At 35.1% G+C, this 25,839-nt stretch overlaps 1 protein-coding gene across 1 annotated transcript in view; it reads right to left on the reverse strand.

Annotated features, from left to right (window-relative positions):
• HTT (huntingtin) overlaps positions 1-25,839 on the reverse strand; it is a 78,073-nt gene that overhangs the window by 37,743 nt on the left and 14,491 nt on the right. The window contains 25 exon segments of the mRNA XM_420822.8: positions 539-687; positions 1,352-1,407; positions 2,364-2,525; positions 2,675-2,753; positions 3,307-3,530; positions 4,152-4,229; positions 4,738-4,848; positions 5,635-5,762; positions 6,212-6,338; positions 7,039-7,241; positions 9,000-9,151; positions 11,823-11,899; positions 12,090-12,210; positions 13,170-13,316; positions 14,072-14,172; positions 14,551-14,614; positions 15,158-15,297; positions 16,803-16,900; positions 16,987-17,145; positions 18,150-18,290; positions 19,611-19,722; positions 20,592-20,710; positions 20,981-21,101; positions 22,903-23,267; positions 23,661-23,741. Of these exon segments, the coding sequence (XP_420822.3) occupies positions 539-687; positions 1,352-1,407; positions 2,364-2,525; positions 2,675-2,753; positions 3,307-3,530; positions 4,152-4,229; positions 4,738-4,848; positions 5,635-5,762; positions 6,212-6,338; positions 7,039-7,241; positions 9,000-9,151; positions 11,823-11,899; positions 12,090-12,210; positions 13,170-13,316; positions 14,072-14,172; positions 14,551-14,614; positions 15,158-15,297; positions 16,803-16,900; positions 16,987-17,145; positions 18,150-18,290; positions 19,611-19,722; positions 20,592-20,710; positions 20,981-21,101; positions 22,903-23,267; positions 23,661-23,741 (3,315 nt within the window).

Here is a 25,839-nt window from a genome sequence, read left to right on the forward strand (position 1 = left end):
GTTGCTTTAGCACAAGACAAGCCATTCTTGAGCAGCATCTAATAACTACTAAAAGTAAAGTGCACTTTGTTTTTTTTCCCCTTCTCTACCAAAAAAAAATGCTTCCCATGCAGAGATGTCTTTTTACTTCTAATATAACAAAGATTATATCACACAAATATTTGCCCATTCTCACAGAGATAAAACGATCTTTCAAAAAGGTTTCTCAGCAGAATCACTGGTAAGTATAACATAGATGACTATTCAAAAGATGAAAGTGGAGGAAAGGAAAGGGGACTAAGAACCAAAATCAAGGTCTTCAAAATATTGCTTTGAAATACTGTTGTGGACTAATGTTATTAGGGTATAACAAACTTCCTGAAGAATTCAAGTGAAACTTATTTCATGTATTAAAATATAAAAGCTAACATTTTCTGATACAATCAGTATGATCTCCATTTTCTACAGCTTAGTACTCAGCAGTGGTTTTAATTTATTGCTAAGCTATCACTAACTTTGCAGAGTTCTTTATTTTGTTTTGTCTTGTTTTTTAAATTACCATGCGTAACAGCTTTCCTCCCACTGGCCATGATGCCATCACACAGCTGAATGATCTTTGGAATTCCAATTATCTGTTTGGAATGATATCGCTCGTAAGACAGCAACACCAGAAAAAAGAAGATATTTGGAATAATTGCTTCTGATTCTCTGAAAATAAAAACCAAAAAAGTCAAGTTTGAATTGCACAGCTCTGTTTAGTAGAAACGAATCTGTTTACACCAAGAATCTTTCCAAATGGTGTATATTTTGCTTTTACATGGCATTTCAGTAATTTGTGCCTCATTCTTTACTACTATTTTTTCCAAAGGACTTCATTTATTTCATATTTTGATAAATGCTCAGTTACTAAATTATAGCATACTAACTAATGCACACAATAAGAGAAGTGGCTGACAAAAATTCCACTGCACTGCTTATGATGATAGGTACAACAAAACAAAGAGTAGCAGATGTTCAGAATACAAAACAGATTCATCCTGAGTCCACAATAGCTCTCCCTTCAGCAGTTGAAACCTATCAAGAGCTGATTTCTGAAAGGCTGATTTCTGAAAGCAAAACCCTGGGGGATTTCCCAAATAAATAATTTTAAAATACAAAATTGAGAAAAAGCACAACATAGCTTCTTCAATAACAGAGAATCTAAATCTTCTGAAAGGTCTACAATTGGAGGCAGAAAATATACCGGTACATTGCCTAGAACGTAACTACCTTTTCTCATAAAGCAGAAATAGCTAGCAAATCTAATCACTACATGCTTCACAATAAGAATTGTAAACTCCGACTGTTCAAAGAACCTTTTCTAATTTCATACCTGAACTGTCCGACTTCAATGTATTCAAACTGCTTTAGCACAAATCCAATAAACACCTGAAGAGAGAATGAAAGTTAAAACATTACACAACAGAAACATTAATCTGCATTTGAAATTGTTTTGACAGAGTTACAGAAGTGTGAGCTTTGGCAGGAGAAAAAGAAAAGGCATGCACTGAAAATCATTTATATTTACAGTTCACCAGTATTTTAATAAGCTTCCTCTAGAATTACAAAAGATCTTGAGAATCAAGTCGTTGATACTGACTACTGTTATGCTCATTACAGTTTATATGAATTTAGGCTGAATTTTAGCTGTAAATGTTGTGTATTTAAGAATATAACTTTATCTCTCACTCTTGTAATGTGGTATTTGAAGCATTAATGCCAAGAAGTGAGGAATCAATCAAAAAGCCTCAGATCCAGCATTCATGTATTGTGAATCCGTGTAATAATTTACAAGAAAGTTACAACTGCAACTCATACTAGTTGATAAAAATACTGAAAATACTGTAGTGAATAAAAATTAAACTTGATTGTTACAAATTTACTGTTTTTATGGACAACCACAAGTACTTTGGTATTTACCACTACATTCTCCCTTGCCATCAAAATCAAATAATGCCTATCAACCACAACGCTCATTACCAGTCCATGCTCTGAATGTAGGATATTTCCATCTTTCTATTTGTAAATAAACTTTTAATTAAATATTAAGTAAAACAATACTAGTTGTATCATCCACATCATCTTATTTCTGTAGTCAAACTGATGAACAGTTCTTCTATACTTGTTGTAGAGTGTACAAAGTCATTTATATTGATATAAAACCAGGAATCTGAAGCTCCTTGTATTTGGTGGGGCAGTTTCATCATGCTTCATATCTTTGTTTTAACCAACATTACAATGAATGGATTGTGGCAATTTTTTTTTTAAATAATTACCCTGTAAATAGTTACCCTGCTAGTGATATCCTTGTTTTTACAGATATGCAGAAATGATGAGGTACCAACCTGATCTGAATCCAGAAGACAGTAGTTAACTCGTAGCTGAACCAGTTGAGCAAGCAAGTCTAAAACTTGTCTCTGCAGCTGTACCGATGTTGTTGTAGTGTATTGTTTCAATGCTTTTATGACAAGGGGTTCAAATAAACGAATGTGATTGTGAATAGCATTCTGTAATAGAGAAATTTTGAAGTAATCTTATATGTGAAAAGGTCTCATTCAAAACCAAATTACTTTTTAAAAGTAAAAAGTAAAGCTGGGGAAAGCGTTCTAAAGCTATTGTACAGCACACTCAGAAGGCAGTAGATAGACACAAGTACCTTATCAGCACGGTGCTTTGCTGCACTGGTAATATTAGTTTTCAGCTGCGTAGAAACTTTCTGCAGCACATCAAACCATCTGTGATAAAAACAAACAAAAAACATACGCTAAAAAAAAGCAGAGGTATAAACAAGTGGTCCTTAGAAGCATTTTTGCCTGATGCCACCCTTAATCTACTTGACTGCTTGAAGGATCTTAGTAAAAGGAAAGATCAACAGAAACAACCTACACTATGCCATGATCAGAATCATGCAGATATGAAAACAACAAACTTTAGTAGAGAAAGAATTTCTAGTGTCTTTTAGTCATTCTCCTGCCTCTCCTTTAAGACTATTGACTGTTCGTTATAACTAGGAAATTAATGAAATAGTTGTATTATGCTTTAACAAAATTTAAGTCATTAAAATGGGTATTGCTTAACTTTGATTTGGGAAACACACTAGTGATAATCAATAGCATTCCATCCAGGACTGCCACAAAAAAATACTTCACTCAAATCTACAAGAAATAAAACACTAAACTGTAATTTCATACTACTTACAATAATCCCTTACGATATTTACATTTATGTAAAACACTAAAAAAATATTCTAGTTCAAGTCTACATTACATTGAAAAAGAAAAAAATTACCCTGAAGCATCGTGTTCTTGCTCAGCCTGAACCATATTCCTTAGACTTGCATCAGCAAGTGCCTGTGTAAAATGTGTATATGGTGCCATGAAGCAATAATGATAGAGACCAGGTCTCAAATTGGAAGAACCTAAGCGTTGAGCTTTTCCTTGAGCTTTGCTGGTGTTTGAAGACAAGCCATCATACTGAGAAGCCAGATTTGTCCCAAATAATGTTTTCAATAACTAGAGAAAAAAAACCAGGGAAAAAAATATCATTTTAGGACCACACAAAACTTGAATCCTCACCCTCCCAAAGAACTACAGAGGGAAGATCATCACAAACTGGAAGCGCAAACTGTGGATCATGTAGTCAAATATGAGACAACAGAAAAAAAGGCTGGGAGAATTAATGAAACAATCTACATCTCAGCCCAAAAAAGATATGGAAACATTTCACTTGCGAAAACAATGATGTGACAATTTAAAACAGTCTACTGAAGCTCACTTCCCACCAAAATTACACTGTGGTGACTAGAGCTCAGGTGCTCAGCTGGAAACTTATAGAAATCTATCATTAAGACAGTTCTTTGCTTTCCAGGTCCTTTGATATAGTTAAATGGCTACAGAACACATTTGGGAAGGTAGGAAACAAGGCTTATTTTCTTAGCATTTAATAAGATATTTGAATTGGAAACAGTTCAAGAGGAAACTAAGCTATTCAGATGGTATCAAGTTTCAGAACAGTTGATGAAAGTTTCCTCACACTGCCTACCCAGAAAGTATGAGGGGCCATAATCAGAATCCAGTTGATATGCACAGGACATCAGGTTAAGCCTTATAGTAACCGAAAAGTTACCACCTTACCTGCTGTACACAAACTGTTGCCATTGTTGGTTCTCTGTTGAAACATGATTTTAGATATCCCAGAATTTCTTCCACACACTAAAAAAAAAAAAACAGAAAAACAAGTTAATTGTATCTTGATTTATTATACAAAAGCACTAATATGAAAATTGGACAATGCTTTGCTATTCTTGAAATACCACAATGCCCAGCACCATAGTTAATGAAAATTTCAAGACAAGAGAAGAAAGAAGAATGGTTGTCCTTCTCATATTTAATGTGAATGTATTTAAGTATACAGTATTGTTGCAGTAAGAATGACATAAGGGAAACTACTTTGTTGAAGAAAAATATAGAGAAAGAGAGAAAAATTCCCCACATGAAACAAAGGAAGTATAAATTTACTACAGTTTTCAGGAGCACCCATTTAGCGCAGTAAATTTGCTTTAGTATTTTACTCAGCCTTCTGGCAGTACACCACCTTCTTGGAATACTGTCTTTTACAACAGTTTTAAAATCCATAATACATGCTTCTTCCTGGTAAATACAACAAATGGGACAACCTAACTGCAAATAAACACAAACAGAAACCAAACGCATCTTGTACCTTTCCAATGTCTTGAAGAGTTGCAAGTTCCAAGATTTGCGACAGAACATCTAAGGCAGACCGTAAGAAGCATCCAAACTTTTCATTACTGTTCTGGAGATCCAAAGTAACCTGGTCACAAAAATAAAATCTTTTTCTTAATAGTTACTGGACAAGGAGACAGAAATTGCAGAAAGAAACAGGTATAGACACAAAAAAGTTTCCTAAAGTTTCACTGTAGTTCAATCAACACCACTGGAAGCTTAAACTCCCTTGTGAATTGCTGAAGATAAAATTTTATTTTGACTGAAAAAAAGAAAGGGATCTTTTTATCTTGCAGTAGTCACAGTATCTGGGAAGGCCTACAGCGTTGATAAATAATGGAGGACGACAAGGTACTTTCTCAGAAACACAGTAGGGGTTTAAGAATACACCCCTCTGAAGTGCAGAAATCAAAATACTACACACCATCATTTATTATCCACACTAACGAGGAAAACAATTTACCCATCCTGGAATAAACTGTTGAGAGACATTGTAATCCATATTATATATATGGATTATATATTATATAAGTAATGGCAACAGAGAAACAAGCAACACGGTAACAACGCTTATCATGTTTTGGGGTTGTTTTCTTGGTGATAGAGTTTTTGTTTATTTTGGTTTTCAAAGGTGGATTTACTGCTTACCAAAATTAAGCAAATTAGACCCTCAATACTACTTAAGATTTGGACAGTTTGAGCTTCCCAGTGAATCTTGCTCCCAGTTTAAGTCAGTTGAACCAATTTTACCTGGCTTTGTAAATTTAGTAACAGAACACTGGGGACTACTGCCTCAACAGAGCCAGAAACATGTTTAAGGAAAATAGAGTAACTGCTCAAGCATACTCTGATTCAATCAAATAACATACAGTACCTTATAGTTAGCATGGGTCGCTTTCAAGACATCGTATAACTTCAGATATGATGGAAGATGATAAAAGCTTCCTACTGAAGATGATTTACTTGTTGGAGCAGGACCACTAGCATCAGTTTGCCTAGTAGCTTAAAAATATATTATTTATTAGCATAATATACTTTATTTAGAGTGCTCATCGCATGCAACTTAATATAATTTAATGTATCTGATTTTTAAACAAAAAGCCCAAATTAACAGCATGATTTTTTGGAACTGCATGCATATTTGAAAACTGCAGAAATCAAACTGTATAACTAGAAAGTTGGCAATCCAAAACGAACAAAAAAAAGACAATGAGGAAAAGTATTCAGAAGATGCTTGTAGCTAAACAGCACTGTCGCTTTTCATAGAAAACAAAACAGCACTCCCACCAGTTGCTTTTCCTGCAATGCAATAGTGTAAAGAATATGAATTTCTGAGAGTAAACCTGACAATCTTTCCATCTACAATTTATAACAAGCTACTCAATTATTTCTACTCTCTATGCTGTACCCATACGACTATTAAGCCTCTCACCTAATGTCTCCATGCCTACCTGGACTAGTTTCACCACCTTTTTTAGGGCTCATTGGCACAGAAGTCTGCTCTACAGGCTCCCTCTCTTTCCCCTTCCTCCGAATTGGACTAAGAGAAGGTGGGTTTGTGAGAGAAGGTAATGCTGCCTAGAATTTAAAAAAAAGCTTTATTAATTATGTATGCAAAAGTAGCATTTGTTCTTCTATACAAATATAAACATATTCACAGTTTGTTTAAACTACCTTTTATTTGACTGACAGTTTAATCAAATTGTCTCAACTTTTAGGTTTATGACATGGATTTCCTGTGTGAAAAGGAAGAAGCTTCATATAATTCCCTACTTTTCTTCTCAACTTTAGCACAAGCCAATCAGACAGAAACAGAACTCAATGGCCAAAGGTTCTTTTGATCCCAGGTGAAAGAATGTAAAAAACAAAAAATTTACACATTTTTAAAACATTAATAAATCACTAATCCTACTAACATTACCTTACAGTCAATAAGTCAGTCTCAAAACATAGATACCTCAAAATAACAAACACCAAAAAATCTCACATGACTAATTTCAGAAATAAACATATTTTCTGCAGGACATTCAGAAGACAAGAGTTATTGTTTGAGATAAGGAAAAGGAGATCATTCACCAATAAGCCTTTCTTCATTCCCTGCATTTTTGAGAAGGAGTGAGAGCAGCATGGTGGAGTACAGCTGCCTACTGGTGTGAAACTACCACACAAGGAAGGTGCTTAGATAGTTGCCTGTGACAGTTCTGAAATGCCTATCCTCGAACAGTACTGAACTCAACAATATTTAAGTCATGCAATTTTATTTATTTGTAATACATACCTTTACTGCTGGGCCAGGAGCAACATCATCCATTACATGTGCACAAATATTAATGACCTTAAGCAGATGAGAAAAGAGCTGTTCTACCAAAGTAACAAGAGTTCGGTCTGCCAGAGCTGGCCACGGTTCCTCCTGCTTTGCAGCAACTTGGTTTGAATCTTCTTCAGCACTCCAAGGGTTCTTTAAACACTTGGGAGCACTCGCTGTAACAGGAATCAGATCAATTAAAGAAAATAAATTTTGGAATTAAGAATGCTTATCATCCTTAAAGAATAGATATTCAAATAGGAAAAAAAAGTTTATGTTTTCAAAAAAAAAGCAGTATGAGCATAGTTTTAAACAAGTTTAAAAAAATATAGCTCTTTATATTCAGCTTGCAATAAATATACTGGACTTTCCCTTTGGCAATTAGTGCAAATTTACAACTTTGAGGTAGTATCTCAATTGCTTGCCTTAGCTGAGAGTAGTGAAATCTAAGCAAACAGAATTCCTCTTTATAAAAAGTTATAAAACTTCCTTTATCAGGGAAGAGAATTAAAGTCAAGAGTCATGTTAAAGCTAAAAAGACAAAAAAAATCAAAGCAAGTAAACAAATAAAGGAAACAAGAAAAGGTAGAACTACAGCTAGCTAAAAGTAGCTTCTTGTCAAGACTGATATTCCGAAGTAGCTGTTTCCAGGTGCACTTATATGATTACGCAGACATTTCCATCCTGTCTCAATATATCTATCAGAAAGCAATATAACAGTAGAACTAAACAGACAGCACACGTAGCAAATGAAGTATCAAAACCAGCTGGTTTCAATTTGTTTGCTAAAACTGAAAGAAACATTTATAAACCAACAAATAAATGGCAAAACATTTGTCAGTTGTGCGAGCCCTGGATTAGTCTTTTTGTGGAGAGCTCTCTCCTCCAAAAGGAGCACAGGAAAAACCCAAGATGCATGTGTCAGATCTAATTAACCTCACATGCCTTGCCCTTCCACACAACAGAAAAAAGAATCTCATGAGGCCACTTGTTCATTCCACAGCTTGAAAGCAGAGCCAGTTACACATATGTGAACCCTAGCATGCTTTGAATTTACTTTCAAAGACTATTTCACCTCCAGAAACTTTTACAGAACTTCAACGTTCTTACAACACCTGAAAATGCTTAGTAAGCATTTGAAGTACTTACCCCTAAGTGATTAATGGAGCAAAAATGTTTCCTTTATCTTTGCTATGTTGCTGCTTTCATAAATACACATGAATGTACCTGTAGTCATTTAACAATACAATCTGTAATTCTCTACAGTCCTAGACCTTTAGCCAACTATTCCCTACTCCCTACTTTTTCAGCTGGCAATTACTCCACAAGATATTTGACATATTTTTGAGTGTCCTTATTAAGGAATTGTACCTTTGTTCTTAGAAGGTTTCCAATTTGTTGAGATATTCTGAAGTCTGAAATCTGTCATTTAAAACATTGGCAACCACTGAAGGCTGGTATTGCCTGCAAATTTTTTAAGTGCATGCTATCTGACTGCTATTAATGAAGCTATAAGCAATGGCAAACTAGTCAAGAAAACCCTGTGGAATCCTTCAATATATATTTTTTAAATTACCCTAAACCTAAGAATGCATAAAGCTCTTACAACGCAAAAGAGGTTTACAAGTAGAACTTTCAACTTCTAGAACAAACAGAGGAACGGGAAGAGATGATGACCAGATCCCAGTTAGCATTTTGGTTTTCATGGATGCAGAAATCAATCCACACTTCTAGCTAGCAAATGTGGATGAAATTTAGCTGTTCAGAAGAAAAAAGCCTACTGTCTGGAAGAGTTTCAAACCTCATGAGTGTGAAGTTCTGTCTCTTTTTTCTGCTCAGTCTTCCAAGTATTTTGCCCAAGAGAGTAAGATAAAGGTATTCTGATGCTAATAGTAAAAATAATGCAATATTTCTATTTCTCTGCTCTGCCTTACCTGCAAGCAAGTTTCCAGTCAAAATCAAAGCATCCTGATGAGCAGAAAGGTCCAAAGGGAACCATGTTGATGAAAGAAGAGAGAGGACCATGCCGGCCATTCCAATAGTGCAGCCCTTCTGAGCATCATCTGAAGGACTTGGCTGGGAAACACTAGAGGTACAATTTTAGAATGTCATGATTTCTTTTTTGAGAAGTCTCAAAATATTCACAGTTAAATTAAAACACTAATCTAAAAAAAAAAAAAACAGTACTAAAGGACAATACACTTAACACTTGAGCATGAGTTTCAAAAAACCATCTACAGCAGAGACCTGAAATTATTATGTATTCTTGAAGAGCTTTTTATTTATTTATTAAAAAATAGCAAGTATCAAAGGTGCTAGTGACATCTACTGAACAACAGATGAATTTAATATTTACTTGCTAACTGGCATGGTTTAGAACTAACTCCAGTTAAAAGGATTGAAAATATGCAAAGTAGGGACAGGAGATGTAAGCTATTGCATAAAAATATTTTTTGCTACATAGAGAAGCAGGAAGAATTTAGGCAATTGTAATAATAGAATCATCCAGCCATCAACCCATCTTCACCATTACCACTAAACCATGTCACTTAGTGCCACATGAACATACTGCTTTAATATCTCCATGGTTGGTGACTCCACCACCTCCCTGGGCAGTCTGATCCAATGCCTCACCACTCCTTCTGAGAAGAAATATTTCCTAATATCCAACCTGAACCTCTCCTGGAGCAACTTAAAATCATTTCCTCTTGTCCTATCACTTTTACCCAGAAGAAAAGACTGACTCTCACCTCATTACAACCTCCTTTTCAGGTACTAATGGAGTGTGAGAACATCATCTCCAAGCCTCTTTTTCTCCAAGCAAAACAATCCCAGTTCACTTAGCTGCTCCTCATAAGACATGCTCCAAGCCCTTTACCACCTTCACTGACCTTCTCTGGACACACTCCAGGACCTCAATGTCTTTCTTTGTGTAGTGAAGGGCCCAAAACTGAACACAGCACTCAAGGTATGGCCTTCCCCATGCAGAGTACAGAGGGACAATCACTTTCCCTGGCTACATTGCTGTTAGCCTTCTTAGCCACCTGGGAACACTGCAGGCTCATGTTCAGCCAGGTGTCAACAAGCATTCCCAGATCCTTTTCCTCTGTGCAGCTTTCCAGCCACTTTGCCCCAAGCCTGCAGCAGTGCATGGGGTTATGACCCAAGTTCAGGATCCAGCAAATCAAACATTTAGACCTGTACAATACTACTAACTTTATTTCAGGAAAAGACCTTACGTCATCTCTGAATATGGGGTTCCTTTAAGATTATTTCTTTTTAAATTCAAAAGTCTTTTAATCTAGCATTTCAGATTTAACACAATCAGAACAATTTCAGAAAATAAAATTTACACTAAGCATATTTTTTTTTAGCTAAGCTATTCTAGGAATTAGTGTATTTCATTTAAAAATGCATATTAAAATATATTATGATATTAAAGATATATTAACATACAAGTGTTGTTTACTTTACAGTTAGAAACCATGAATTATACAATGCTGAATTTTACATTGGAATGCAGCAGTTCCAACGGCTGTTGAACTGTAAGAATGTCAATACTTCAAGACAGAAAAGAATTTTTGTTAAACTCTTGTGTCTCACATAAGAGGTTCAAATTTGCAGTCTTATTTTCCAGTATAATAAATGCTCACATCATGCAACAAAACTAAAATCCAAATTAATATGAACATGGTTTCAAAATTTGTAAAGAAAGGATCAGAGCAAAGGGTAAAGGTTATGTCATTGCACCACCTATGAATGCTTGGTACATCTTAAATATAGCTTTTTTTTTTTAAGCTATGTAGAACAGAAAATATCATTGCAACTCTGCAAGAATAAGGAAGGAATATTCAAAACAAAGCAAACTAGGTTAAAAGTTGAAAGGATAAAGGACAGAGTGCTAAAATTGGTTCTAAGCAGCTTGGATGAGCAACATTAACAAGACCCATACAGACATACACTCTTAAATAACCAACCTTGCTCCTAAAAGCGCTGTGCATTGATTTTATTTCTCAGCTAAGTACTGATCACATACTAATGTATTTCACTTGTTATAACACTTTATAAAACTAGACCCACAGTCTAGTCATTTAAGACAAAAGACATCTTCTAGAGCACACGCCAAACATGTCTCACTTGTACCCAGAATGGGAATGAGAAGAAGAGACTTGATGACAAGCAAAGGGAGTATTATTTTAAAAGAAAAAAAAAAATGTAATAAAGCTTCAGGATACTAAGAGTTAAGTAAAAGTAGAAATGCCTCTTGAGAGTGATACAAAGAAATGCAAAACATCTTTCTGGCAAGTATGCATACTAACCTAAATAGGAAGATACTATAACCTACTGAAGAAATACCTGTATATTTACTTGCCCTGGTCTCAGCTGGGATAGGGCATGACTTGACCATTCTTATAAAAGGAGACAACTAAATGCATAACTCCACAAATCGGGTAAGTGCGGACACTAGGTTGAATGGAAGCAGCAGGACTGCTAACATTTAGTAACAGTTCTCCAAAATTTTAACGAAATCATCAACAGTGATGAAGAAAGTAGTTATGTGTACATCTTCAGTAGCTTATTTTACAGCTCAGTGTGGCATTGCTCACTGATAGTTAGAGGCAACAGTGAACAACTTCATACGGAAGAGCAGCACCTAAGATGAGCTTAACAGTAAGTATCTAAACTGGAACGTTTGATACCCAAGTGCTTTCATATGCATTAATTTTAGAAGCATGAATATTGGATGAAGAACATACCCACAGTGCCATCCCACAGTCCAGGTGCAGACTGGAAAGGTTGTGGAGAGAAGACACAAAGCTTCACAGCAGCCAAACTGAAAAGTCAAAACCAAGCATGAATCAGTTTAATCACTGGAAGTGTCAGCACCAACAACAAAATACCTTAGAAGTGAGAATTAAATATATTGTTATTGTCACAGTACCAAAGCTGCAGATATATACACACAGGAATTTAAGAAAAATAAAAGAAAAAAGTCAACCACTATAGCAACTAAGAAAACTCACTGTAAGTGATCTTGTAGTGGATATTGTCAATGCGTGGGAAATTGCAGCAACAACCCTTGAAAGATTGTTTTCCATAGTGACATCCGTTGGATTTTGCAGCATATTGTAACCTCTGTATGTTCTGAAATAAAAATATTTATTGTACTAAAGCACTTAATTAAAGCTCAAACATACCTTAATAAAAAATGATCATGGCTTAAGATACCATTACAGATTTTATAGACAGTTTGTTCAAATGTATTACAAAATACAAAGTATGAGAACATTCTAAATATCAGCAAATTCTGTTTTCATATTTAGTTTATTAACCAAGTTTCTTTGCTTGCAAACAGAAACAGTAGACTAACTCAGCATTTAACTAGGCTTTCTAGAAATCGTCACCAGTTTAGCATAAATCTCTGCTTTTCCTCACACTCATCAACATTTTTGCATGCTCACACACCACTGTAGGGAACGTGCACCTCACAAAGTTCTGCTGTTGCAAAAATACAACATATAAACCCTGAGTTACATGATCAAGATTATATATTGAAAAGGTACATAGTTAAAAACTTCTACAACTGATAGAAGCAAAGAAGTTTCATATCCATACAGCTCAGGCTGTCTTTAAGACTGAGGACCAAACATTAAAGTTTAGGAATGTACAGTTGGCAGCGAAAAACACAGCAATGAGACTCCACTATCAAAATCAGGATTTATACAGGTGGTACAGACTTTTGCAAAACAGTCACTTGATGTTTAGAGCTATAACCCCTGAGTAATATACCTCAAGAACACAATTAGCTGGCAACACTGCACTTACTCATGCAATTTAATGGACAAATAGAGTGACCTTGGGCTGAAAAGAAGGAAGCTCATCACAGAATAATGACTTGCTATGATTAACGCACAAACATATCACTAGAAGCTCACACACCAGTTTATCCCTTAAACCTCAGCCTGTTTTCATGGAGCCTAAAACTACCATAGATGCTCCTACAAATTGGGTCAAGAATGCATAAGTAGGATTTAAATACAATTTTAGGCATTATGAATTGAAACGTATCTACATTTTAAAGCGAGACAAGCCACACAACATACCTAGTGATAGTGCTCACTGCAAAGTGAGATGGAGGCTGTGTTTCATGCATTAGTAGTTTCAGGTAGACGCCGCTTTGGTCTCTTGCTACTGCCACAACTGGATCAGCTTGTCCTTGATCACAGTTATAAAACAGCTTTGGAACAAGCCTTGAAAAAATTGCCCAAAAGAAAAATATTTAGAAATTATTTAATACACAATTCAGAAAGCTGCACATCCTAATCGAACTGTAAATTAAAATTGTTACTAAAACTCACATTGGACTGTTACATTGAATTCATCTTCACAACTGGTCTCTACTGTGATTAAAGAAAGAAAATAAATGTTCCACACACATGGTAGCTCAAAAATATGTATGTCTTTTAGATAGGATCTCTACCTATACACATTATAACAACCACTTCTCTAAAGTATTTCACTGTCAGCATTCTTGAATTGAAATAAATCAACTACCAACTAATTGTTACTGTTTAGTACCTCTGGACAGTAATTGCAGCTGTAGTAGCATACAGACACCCTTTAACAAGTTTAGGTACTTTACTACAATCAAAGACCACGAAAATGTTAAAATATGCTACATAGAAACAATGATTGTAAGTTAGGATGACTCAAAAGAGCCATTTCATTTTAAGTCCATCAGCTACCATGAGGATACTAAACAAATCACTCCAGCATACAAAGTTTTAAGCAGAATATTAAACTGAAAGTGACCACCAAAATGTGATCATTAAAGCTAACTGTAAACAAACACGTCTAATAATGTAGAGTGATGCATGCTCCAGATACAACAAAGCTGCATTTGACTCTTATGCCTTCCTTAAATAAAAACATAACACTATGAGGTTATTTTACGTATGTCCACAATGTAAAAGTTCAGAAACTGTTATCTGAAATAAATGCATACCTCATTAATGAAGCTGCAGCAACATGTCGTACTCTTGGATCTTCATCTCCAAGCAAACAGATAACAACATCGTTGAGCACCCTCTCCTGAATTTTTAGTAGCTATAAAATAAATTAATACACTGAAGTAAATTGAACTCCTTCATCATTTGACCAGAATGTTGAAAGAGTAACAGCAAGATTTGTCATCCAAGTCTGTGAAATAATCTTTACACTAAACTGCAAAAAATGCTATTAAAATACAGAAATGCAGAAAGGTTTTTAACTTTAAAAACAAGCAAAACCACAAACAGATCACAGAACACGAAGATAACAGTATCTAAGTAGTACAGTATCTTTCCAACTGTAGCATCAGAAAAGGAGTCTAATGCATACAAAACATTTATCTATCAGTGTTGACCAAATTTAAACATGAAGTACCAAAATTTCACTGGTATTTTAATCCAGAAACAAAATACACTGATTGAATAATTTACTTACACCAGTATAATGATGAACACCTCTGTGCAAGCTGTCAGTTTTTCCTTCCAAAAAGCTGACTAACCTATGATAAAAAACAATTTAAGATAGATTAATAACCTGTAATGTTAGCTAATATATCTTCAGTGCTATGGGCATTTTGTTTACATGCTTATTTTTGAAAACACAGCTGCAGAGAAAACCCAAAAAGTAAACACACAGTTGGTTGGCTTTAGAAAAGGCAGGTTACTTGCTGAACTGTCTGGCTAGTGTAACAGAAGAATTACATTTCCTCATTAAAAACCTTTATTTACCCTTTGTGATTGGTATCAGACAGTTCTGAAAAGATGGTAACACATTCCAAACATCACTGTTTAAAGACAACTTTAGATAAACAGATTAAACTAAAATCTCCTATACAGGAGATTTATCTCCTATTATTAGTCCCAATAATTTGACAAAGGAATTCAGATATTTGTTACACAAATGATCAGTCTGAACTAGTTTTTTGGACCTCATAACTTTTTCCAGAAGGAAAAGCTCTCCATTACAGTTCCAGCATCCTATGTACAGTATCTCTGTTGTTACAATGCTCATGGAAAATGAACACTTACAAAAAAACACTTACCTAAAATCCACCTCCGCAAGTGTTTCCAGAAGTTCTGTCCTCACTAGCCAGTATGAGCTATTCTTCAGCGTAAGGAGGTCAACAATTAATTGTAAACCTAGTTCACTATAACTGCTACTACACAAGCTCATGATGCAATGCTAAAAAGAAAAAACAACTTTCAGTTATACTACAGAAAAGTTTTCCTAAATTCAAGTCTGCTTGACTACCAACATCTGTTTTATTTAAAAAATGTTAAAAAGTTATTACTTAAGAGCTAGCAGAAAAAGCACCAGTGGTAGCTACTTTGGAAGGCTAACCCCATGAAAACTTCTAAAAACTGCTGCTGAATTTAAACTCCAGAAAGGAATCCAAGCCTCAGAGGACAACCATCCAAATAACAAGGGAGCTTAATAACACATGCACTACATTACTATCTGTACAAAACAACCTCAGGTAGTTTCCTCAGATAGGTTCTGATTTCTAGATTTTGAAGAAGTCCTACTTCTTCATTTTAATGACTGCTCAAAAATACGAACAATGTGTGACTTTTTCCAAAAGTTATAGAACTTTAACAAGTCTGACTCTCATTTTACTACACAAAAGCATACTTTCTCACTTGAGGATTAGCAACTCAAAATGCTTCTCAGTATTCCTGCTGAAAGGTATGTAGTCAGACTACACTACGTACTGAGAGTACAAAATCATAACAGCATAAGTTGTCTGAACTGAGCAATATCTACCGAAGTCTTCTAAAATCAAACTAAATCACAAATCAAACCACTACACATAAATAATGAGATCACAAAACAGTTGGTTAAAGGGATAGCATTATTCCAGTAGCTGGAAAATCCCTCAGATGTGCAACACAGATCCCTCTTATCTCATGAAATCACCATTTCCTTCACCAAATATCTACGTCGTACACACTTTGTCTCAATGACCCCTAAGCTGTAATACAGTCACACTGTGCCTTTCACTGGTGTATTAATTTCCCTTGGTCTCTATTTTGTCCTCACTCTCCTACTTTTTTGGAGTATTTTTGGAAAATTCCTCAAGGAAATATCACTCTGCTTTTTAACAGGACAATTTTCACAGATTTTATTACAGAAATAAAATTCTCATGCTGTAACTTGAACTCATAAATTCAGCTATCATTTCTATTTTAACAACTGCCTGAAGGATCTTTCACCCATTCTACAGCACTTATTTTTCTAAGATCTGTCTCAGTTTCATTTTTATTTTTTAATTATATCAGAAAACAATCATTATTTTACTTGTCATTGCTCTCATTTCTTCTTTGATTTCCAAACAGAGAATAATCCAGATGACAGACATTCATACTTCCCTGCCAAGCCTAGATAATCTTTATACTTAACACGCTCACACTACTGTTGATTAATATTACAGCTCACACCTGTACATTTTTCATTACATAAGATACTGTCTTTATATTATACTGCTACATGAGCTACCAACATTATTATTTTCTGGTTGTTTGTTCCTTCATTTCTATGCCTGAAAACCATGTTTATTAGAATCAACTTACTGACGAAGAAGGCTTCTCAGCTCCATGTTCATACACCTGAGAATAGTGGATCCTAGACAATGAATAATGTCCCTATGACCTGCATTGTAGTGCAAATAGATAATTACTTCTGCTTACCCTCACAGCTGTACAAGCCAGTTTGCATGTAACAGAGGACTCATCTTTCAGTGTTTTCTGCAATAGAGGTATGCAGTCTACCAAGGAAAAGAGATTTCCTAACAAAAAAGAATTCAGAATAATGAAACAGAAGGATGTTTTGGCTACAGAAAAGAAGAGATACACTTTAAAAAAAAATTGTTACCTGTTGAGCTTCTGACATTTACTAGCCATTTCTCCACATCAAAACGTGATTTAAGTAGAATAGAATTGATGATTGTTCCACATAGAATAGCAGTAGCTCCTCTAATCTGGGGATCTCCATGGTCAATGTAGTTCAGAATATCTGATACATACTGCTCCTCTAGGAAAACAAGTTACAACTACTTTATTTTAAAGATACTTGTCTTAGATTCAACTAATCCCTAGAAATGTTTCAGTGGAGGTACTGACCATATGCATCGACCCTAGCATATTTCAGTATATCATATATCAGTAAGCCTTTCTTTGGTCTAACTTACACAGATCTCTTCAACATATTAATCACACCACTCATACCAACTACTATATCTAAAACCACTGATCGATCATATCAGAGAATCATAGAATGACTTGGGTGGGACCTTAAGGCCCATCCAGTTCCAATTTCCTACCATGGACAGGGTTGCCACCCTCTAGATCAGGCCACCCAAGGTCCATCTGTCCAACCTGGTCTTGAACACCTCCAAGGACAGGGCATCCACAACTTCTCCATGCAGCCTGTGCCAGTGCTTCACCACCCTCTGAGTAAAAAATTCCTCCTAATATTTAATCTAAATCTGATGTTGTATTGCAATCAAAACCAAAATGCTCTGGAGAATCTAAGAAAACGTTCCAGTCAATGCCCCAGTTTTACCGCTATCAGAACAAAAATAGTTGAATTCTCCACATCTGTGCTGACTATATCATTGTCTATATCATATATCAGTGACTGTATCATTTTTAAGATAATATTTTATTATTCATAAAAACGAATCTAATGACATAGAAATCATCTATAAATTAAAATGAAATAAATTAGAAGCAGCCACGTGAGAAATAAACTACTTTTATGTAGTAGTTGTATTAAAATAACTTTTACTAGTCTGAAGCAGTTCTTCCACTCCCATGAAAAGATCAAATAATAATCTCACATTGGGCACTGACATGGTAAATGTGTGTTATTTTCAATAACATTATTTCCAGTGGCTCTGCAACAGACACCACTAGCATGGTGAATTAATACAAACTGATGCAACATTCGGATTTAAATAGTTTTCAGTATAGAGGCTGCTTCACTTATTTGAAAACCCAAACATATTATTAAAAAAGATCTGAACTACAACATACCATAGTCTTCTCCCATTGCTTCAAGGGGCATTTTATACAATTTGCTGAAGAAAGACTCAGGATGAAGGGCAACAGCTGCTCCAACACAACTTACTGCCAGGGCTTTTACACTGACTCTCACATCTCTATCTGGAACTAAAGCTAGTAAAACAAAAATAAAATACTGAAAAGCTTCCTAAAATATTTTTTTAATTAATTAATAACTCTTTATAATATAAATAGCTTAATAGTCTGAATAAAACAGAAAAAGATTTTGAGGTCAGAGCAAGTACTTCCAGCTTATCAGTGGTAGCAAGCAATTTTTTATTTTTTTTACTTTTTTTTTTTTTTTTTTTGGTGTGGGGAAGAAGACAGTATAATAAATAATGACAATAATCCCCCACTTCCAGGCTCACTTCCTTCAATGTTGAGAATGTAGTTGCCATGCTGTCTTTCCAGGAATAGTACATTAGCAGAGCAATTATCAAGTAATAGGTTAGAATAAGAACAAACAGACCTGCAATGCTCACTTCAGTCATAATGACATATACACATGTACCTGTGACAAACTTCCCAGAGAAAAAAAATAAAACCAGTGTATGTATCATACAGGCTTTCCAGAAAAAGCCTGTATGGACATCAACATTTTCATGAAAGGTAAATGATTCCTCTTTTGACCCACACAAGCCTCTTCTAACAATTGCTTGCTATCAAAAAGGTTTTACCTTTCACTGTCATATATACTAAAAAAAGGCCACACTTGCTTACACAAAGGCATCATGATGTTAGAAGTGAGAAAAAAGTTGAAACTGGAGTTCCAGCTAGGTCTTTGAAAACCTTAGCTCAATTCTCTGCTTTCTTATACCAAAATCATTTAATTCCTAGAGGTTCATTTCCCAAGCGTAAGTAGGGACAATCATATTACTAACTTAGAGTATATTAAAAAAAAACAAACAACATCACTGAATGGAAACACAGCTAACATGAAAAGCTAAAAAAAAAAAGATACTATCTTGATTTCTGTAAAATAAATTAGGCAGTATAAACAAACTATTGTAAAAATATTAGAACTATGGTCTTCTATTGTTTTTATGAATTTCTGTAGAATTGACTGTGACTGAGAAAATTATTTCCTTAGCTTTTAGGTATTGATAGTTTTTGAGACAAAAAACTGAGCACCTAACGACCAATTGAAAACACATATTGATTATTAGGTTGTTTTGCCAGGTCCACACAACCTATAAACTGACGGCCCCACAAAAAGGTGCAAAGATGCAATAGCCCCTTAGGTTTATCTCTCAAGAGTTTACAAATGGTAGATATAAGTATTAGACAAGCCAATTACAGCAACACTTTGTACATCAAATGATTCAAAATGGAACTCACTATAAAAATTGCATAAGTTTAAGTGTTTCTAGGTTTCTCTGCAGTCCAGCATGAACATCTAAATCAGGACCATTATGAGTCCAAAGAGAAACTTACCTCCTTTCTCCCCAGTAAGTAGAAAAGAGGCTGACAGAAGTCTTACACAGTGTACTAAAGGTGCAGAATTTCCATCGGTGTAGTGACCTATGTCTCCTTTTACCCTGGAGGGCTAATAAAGGCAAATCACAAGATTTATGGAGATAAAAATTAATTTTTGATTTAAATAAAACATTAAGCACAACATGACTTATAAGTACTGCACACTCACAAAATTTCAGAGGTTATAATATGAAATACTTATAATACATATTCCAAAAAAAGCTGTTTAAACAATGCTTTCAAAGAAGCTTGTCTCAAGAATCAGAGTTTAATATACTTTAATTCTAATTATAGAAATTACTCAAGACTTGTTTATTCCTGGAGGAGTTTTATAAACTACTTTTTGACACCACACAATGATCTTTGGAAACTCTGTATGAGAAGCAATTCATCCTTAAGTTGTTTCCAAAGAACACCAACAACTTTCTGCAGTTTTATGCTTACACAGTAGCCCAAGTTAATCTAAGCTCTGCCTGCCACAAACCGAGCTCCTTTTGTCCCAGCTCAGAACAAGACACAACACAGAAGTCAAAAAACAGAAGAGGAAATAACCACCAGTTAGAACTGCACGAGCATCTCTGCTGAAAGAGAGGCTACAGTAAGGCGCAAGTAACTTCTGAGACACAGACAGAAATAAAAAGAAAAATATTTCAGGTAATTAACACTGTTAATGTACAGACAAAAGAGGTTTCTATTCTCAGAACCTTAAGTATGAGTTCCGTTATGGTTTTGTCATGATTGCATTCAAGATTAACACTTGTGTGTTCATCTTACATTAAATATTACAACTCAGATCTATTATTTAATGTTTTTTACTTTGACTTATAATGAAGTACCCTATATATACAAGCTACCCTTGCTCATCACTGATCTACATAATCACAAACTTGTTTTTTAGAGCTTAGTTGCCTTATATTTTAAGCAAGACCACTTTCTCACCTTATTTTCATGATCAATAGGTTCCACTGCATCTTCTTTTGATGGAAATCTGTCAACGCTGCTATCAGAAGGCTGCCTACTATGGCTCATGGTTTTCAACAGGTGAGGCTGCTGAAGAGCTTTAGAAAAAGGGCAATTCATTAAATACCATTTTACATGCAAATTAAAAGCACTTGGATTGAACTTAATTATAAAACATGAAAAATAAATTAGCAATGATCAAAACACGTTAGTCATTAGAAGCATTTAAAGTTCATTTTGATCTAGTTGTTCATTTTTCACATTCATTTCAGTGAGCCTTCAACCTCCAAAATCAGCAGATTCACTTGTAATATCTACCTTAAAGGTGTTTCTATCTTTTTTTTTTTCCCCTTTATTTATCAGCATACCAATAGAACTCCTGAAAGACTCTGATGAATCATCCTGGAGAATATTTGCAGCTTCATCTTCCTCATCCTGCAGCTGTCCAATTTGCATTCCAGAATACTGTCCTTCAGCACCCTCCAAAACCTACAGAGTATAAAAATAGTACTTAAAACAACTTAGCTTAACACACAGTAATAAGGTTTAAACATGCAGTGTTAGTAATCTAGAAATAATCTGAAAGCAAATGTGAGCCTGATACATTAGCATACAGTTGCGTGCAGGCCCCAAAGCAGCTCCCCTTCCTCCTCCAACATTTAAGCTACAATAGGATCATTACAGCTGATAGTCTTCCAGTCAAGTCAAGAACTTGGATGTTAGTACTGAGAAGGATGAACGTGTAAGCGAGTTACTTTTTCCACTACCCTCTCTGCCTCCTTATTCTAAACACAGTTGTCCCTCTAATTTACTAGTTACAAACCACAACTAACAGCTTCACTGTCACAATTTGAACTTGTACCTTGCTGTCAAATTCTCCCCAACATCACTTGTCTTGCATACACAAAAATCAAACTGAGGATACAATGTGTAGAGAAAACTAAACAAAAAATAGACAAGTGACTATTTTTATTCCCTCATTCTAAATCAGAGTGCTGAAACTGACACATTTGAAAAGGATTTTAATCCTTTATACCAACGCAGTTTATAGACAGTAGGTATTTGGGGAAAGTAATCATAAGAGAGAAAAAATTTAAAAACATAACAAAAGACAGTAAAAAAAACTCATGATCAGAAAAAAAATATATACTTCTTCAGTTACTTCCTGATCTTACAAGCACCCAGAAATCATTAAAAGGCCTACATGAAGGTAAAGGGGATGCCACTTAAGTCTGTCAGTTGCGTAAAAAAATATATGTATATATGTATTTGTCATTACAGTTAATAAATAGTATGCAAATCTAACTTGCCAATAGATACCTGCTCACTTTGACCTCTGTACTGCCTAAATTTATTCAGAGAGTGTAATTATCATCACTCTTTTGGATCTTGTATCCTCACATTTGCAGGAGTACTTGCTTGTCAAAACTATAAACTTACTGTTTTTTTGTAGGTATGACACTATTACTCTTCCAAAGATGCTACCAGTAAAACTAAGTCAAAAGTTTGGAAACTTGAGGGGAAAAAAAAAAAAAGAAAAAACCACAACCCTGAAGAAATTTCATGTTATCCCCCTACTGCACTTTCTTCTCTAGCTCCAAATAGTTATATTTTTGCTATTTTATTTACAGCCTCATAATACACTTGCCTAACAGAGAGATTAATTTAATACCATAGCTATATTGTTTGCATACTTCAGCTGTTTATTAGATACTTAACTGCTGCATTAGTAAATCATGCAATATACATCTAGTATAGGAAAAATTTGTAAGACAGAATAAAAAGAAAAGAAATGTGTTGTGTTGTCAAGTGAAAAAGCAGAAGCAGAAGACAATGTGAAGCATTAGGTTCCAAAAATATTCCTCTAGCATTCCAAATTCTGTTCACCCTTTAACACTTCCGATAGTCCTTCTGCATCAAACAATTATTAATGTATCTACATAAACTGAAGGTTATGTTAAGAGAACATGATTATATCAAGCCTTTAATATTCACATTCTTCCAATGAGTGGAAAACTGTTGATGCTTGCCTTCATATGACCTACACACTTAACAGATTACTGATAGCTTTTTGATTTTTAATTATTGCTGAATTGAAAGTGTTAAAAGGAGGTCAAGCTCTCCAATAGGGGTCTGAGCTGCTGACCTTTCCATTGTTATTAGTTGAGGATGGAAAAGTAGAAGACGAGTAAGTAGAGGAATCCAAGTCTGGGCCCTCCAGGGAAGAGCTCTGAGATATGTCAGGACCCTCAGTAGAAGGGGATCCCCCCTCTGCCCGCTGCACACTTACAATTTCAGAACTGTCCGAAGGGGTTACAGCAGAGTCTGGACCTTCAGTAGTAGTCTGAGAGCTATCACTAATTGGTGAGGAAGCCTGTGTACCATCATTCAAGTCCATAGTGGGATCTGATTGGACAGCACTGATCTGGCTAGAGCTTCGACTAAGCACATCATCGTCTTCCCCTTCAGTAGCTGTACTTGTCAAATCACAGCTTGACAGATCTACAGAGTCTGACTGCAACGTATGTTGAGAACGTGGCTGTTCAGTAATGATATCGTGTCCGGTAGGATCAGCAGCTGAACTCCCTACTGACCCAGCTGTTGATACACCCGATGAAGAAGCTAGTTCACTGGTTATCTCGCCTTTCACAGAAGCTGCAAAACAGATATTTCTGAGTCAATCGTTTTAATCTTTATAGGGGTGCTGTTAAATATTATGTCCTATAATAAACCAGGCTAAGGAAAATTCATAACTACAGTAGAGAGGTAATCAGTTTTAAGGCATCTCCTTTCTCACCTTTATTCCACTACATCTATACCAGTAGCAAAAAGATGCTTTAAAAAAATATAGGCAGTCAACTTCATTATGTAAGTACATATATCATACTAAAGAGCATTTAAGGTTATCACATATTACATATATCCTGAGTGCCAATCCACTTAGTAGTTATCATAACAGACTTCTGTATTTTATGTACCTACAATAAAAAAATGTTTTATAACAAAGCAACATGAATTGATGTCAACACTAGAAGGAATGTTAACTACCTGCAAATGATGCAGCGCTGACATCTGATCGGGTCTCAGGATCATCTTCCAAACCTTCTTCTTCACCAAGAAGTATTTTACCTGAGAAATGAAAGAAGAAAGAGGTCTACAGTTTTCCAGAGTTACAGTCAACTTGAAATGGTTATGAAATGATTAACAGTTGAAGATATTTAAAAGTTTATCACAAATATTTTTTTTCAAAGCTATGACAGGCAACAAACAGAAAAGAGAAAGGAATGAAGAAAGCAAAGATCCAGTCCCTCAGTATCTAGTCAGGAAAGAAAAAGCAATAAGGAAATACAACTAAATAATTCTACTGAATGGTCTAACCACTCAGGAAACCACTAATATCTTTATTTATTCCAGTGTATTCTTGTGGACTGTGCTTAAAATCCCACTAATTTTTTCAAGTATGTCACATTACTAAGGTATCCAGAAGTCTGCCCTCAACTCAGAGGGACAATAAACACCACAAATAATAAAATAGCCTCTTTCTTTAAGGCTATTAAAATTATTAGTCAAAGGCTACTCTCGGCTCGAAAACTGAAATTCCAATGACAAAAGAAGGGAAAATGCTCAGGGGAAGAAGCACAAGACAAAATCCATTAAGATCCAAGAGCCACTAAGGCAAAATTCTCTAGAGAGGCTTTTGCCATAGGAAGAATGAGAACCCCTCATAGCCTAATACAATCATCTTAGAGTTCTTTTACTCACAGTTTAATGTCTATTTAAAATAGAAGCAGTGGAGAGAGAAAGATACCTGCAGATGCTCACTGCCTGGGAGTAAGACAGAGATACAACTCTACTGAAAAGAGGGGACAATTGAGGCCATCCTTCTGCATCTTGCAAGCCATTTACTCAGAGTTATTCATGACAATTGGTTAGACATAAGCCTGTTTTGCACTTTAGAATAAACTTTACCAGCAGTCCAAGGTTTACCATGCAAGATATCAATGTTCTGACAACTGTAGGTGAATTGTTTTATATTTCATATAAGTAATCAGTGGAAAAAAGCATTAACAGACTTTTGTATTCTTTTCTCTATCTCAACTGTACAACTCTATCCTCCTCCACAAAAGTATGTTTTATGCTATTCAAACCTGCACGTAAGGCAGAAAAGTAGCATGAAATTACTGTGTATGTTCTGTGCAAAACAACACAGTAATTGAGAACTACTCATTCCCACAAGAATTGATAAATTGTGCTAAGAATTCCCAACCCAAAGCATGAAAGATAGAACATTATCCTCTATTCTTTCCTGCATTCATATCCATTTCACTAAAACAAACCAGAGTTTTCTTCTGTTTTCCACAGCTGATCACGTTTAAAAGTGAGTGAAAGAAGGAGGACATTGAAAAGCACCGATTGGGCATATAACATTTTGTATGTTTACATCACTTTATAGAACAAGCCATAGGACAGTGTTCCTCTGAAATAAATAAATAAAAAAAAACCAGTTAAGTTACAGAACATATTCTTTCATTTAAAAATGAGTTTTCAGCCTTCTTTGCAAATAATTTTCTAAAGTTCAAACAAGCAAACCAGCAAAGGCCAGCTGCTAAAAAATAAAGATGTTCTGAAGCGGTATAACCAAAAATATATGGCATAGATGAGCTCCGATATGAGGGTCACAGATTTCTGTAGATCAGCTTCACTTCAAATGTATGAAAGAATATTATAGCTAGAGATGTTTCACCCATGGCTAGCAGTTGAATTCTACTGCTGTATATCATTAAAATGCAAAACTAATTCAAGAAAGAGGATAAGCTCACTTCTTCCCTTCCTCCTACAATGAAGAGCGGTAGGAAATGAACAGTTCAGAATTTGAGATTAAACCTGTACAAAATGCAAAATCCTGAACACGTTTCTTTAAATTCATGTATACCACTTTTTACACGACAAAACAATATTTGCATCTTGATATTAAAAGAGTATAAGATAATGGCTCATATGTGTTTTCCAGCAGAGTGAAAGGTTACTGTTTTAACAAGTTAATTGAATTCACACTATTACTATTAAATCTCCTGAAGACCACCAGGTGAAAGTATCAAAGTCACAATTGTACCACTTTTTAGAAGTTATAAGCATTGTTATTCTGACTTGCTGTATTCTGTCTCACCTTGGGAGGCTGCAGCAATACTTATATTCAGAACAACTTTTCATTCACTCTGTTTCCAAA

The sequence above is a fragment of the Gallus gallus genome, chromosome 4 (assembly GCF_016699485.2).
Source record: "Gallus gallus isolate bGalGal1 chromosome 4, bGalGal1.mat.broiler.GRCg7b, whole genome shotgun sequence".
NCBI lineage: Eukaryota > Metazoa > Chordata > Aves > Galliformes > Phasianidae > Gallus > Gallus gallus.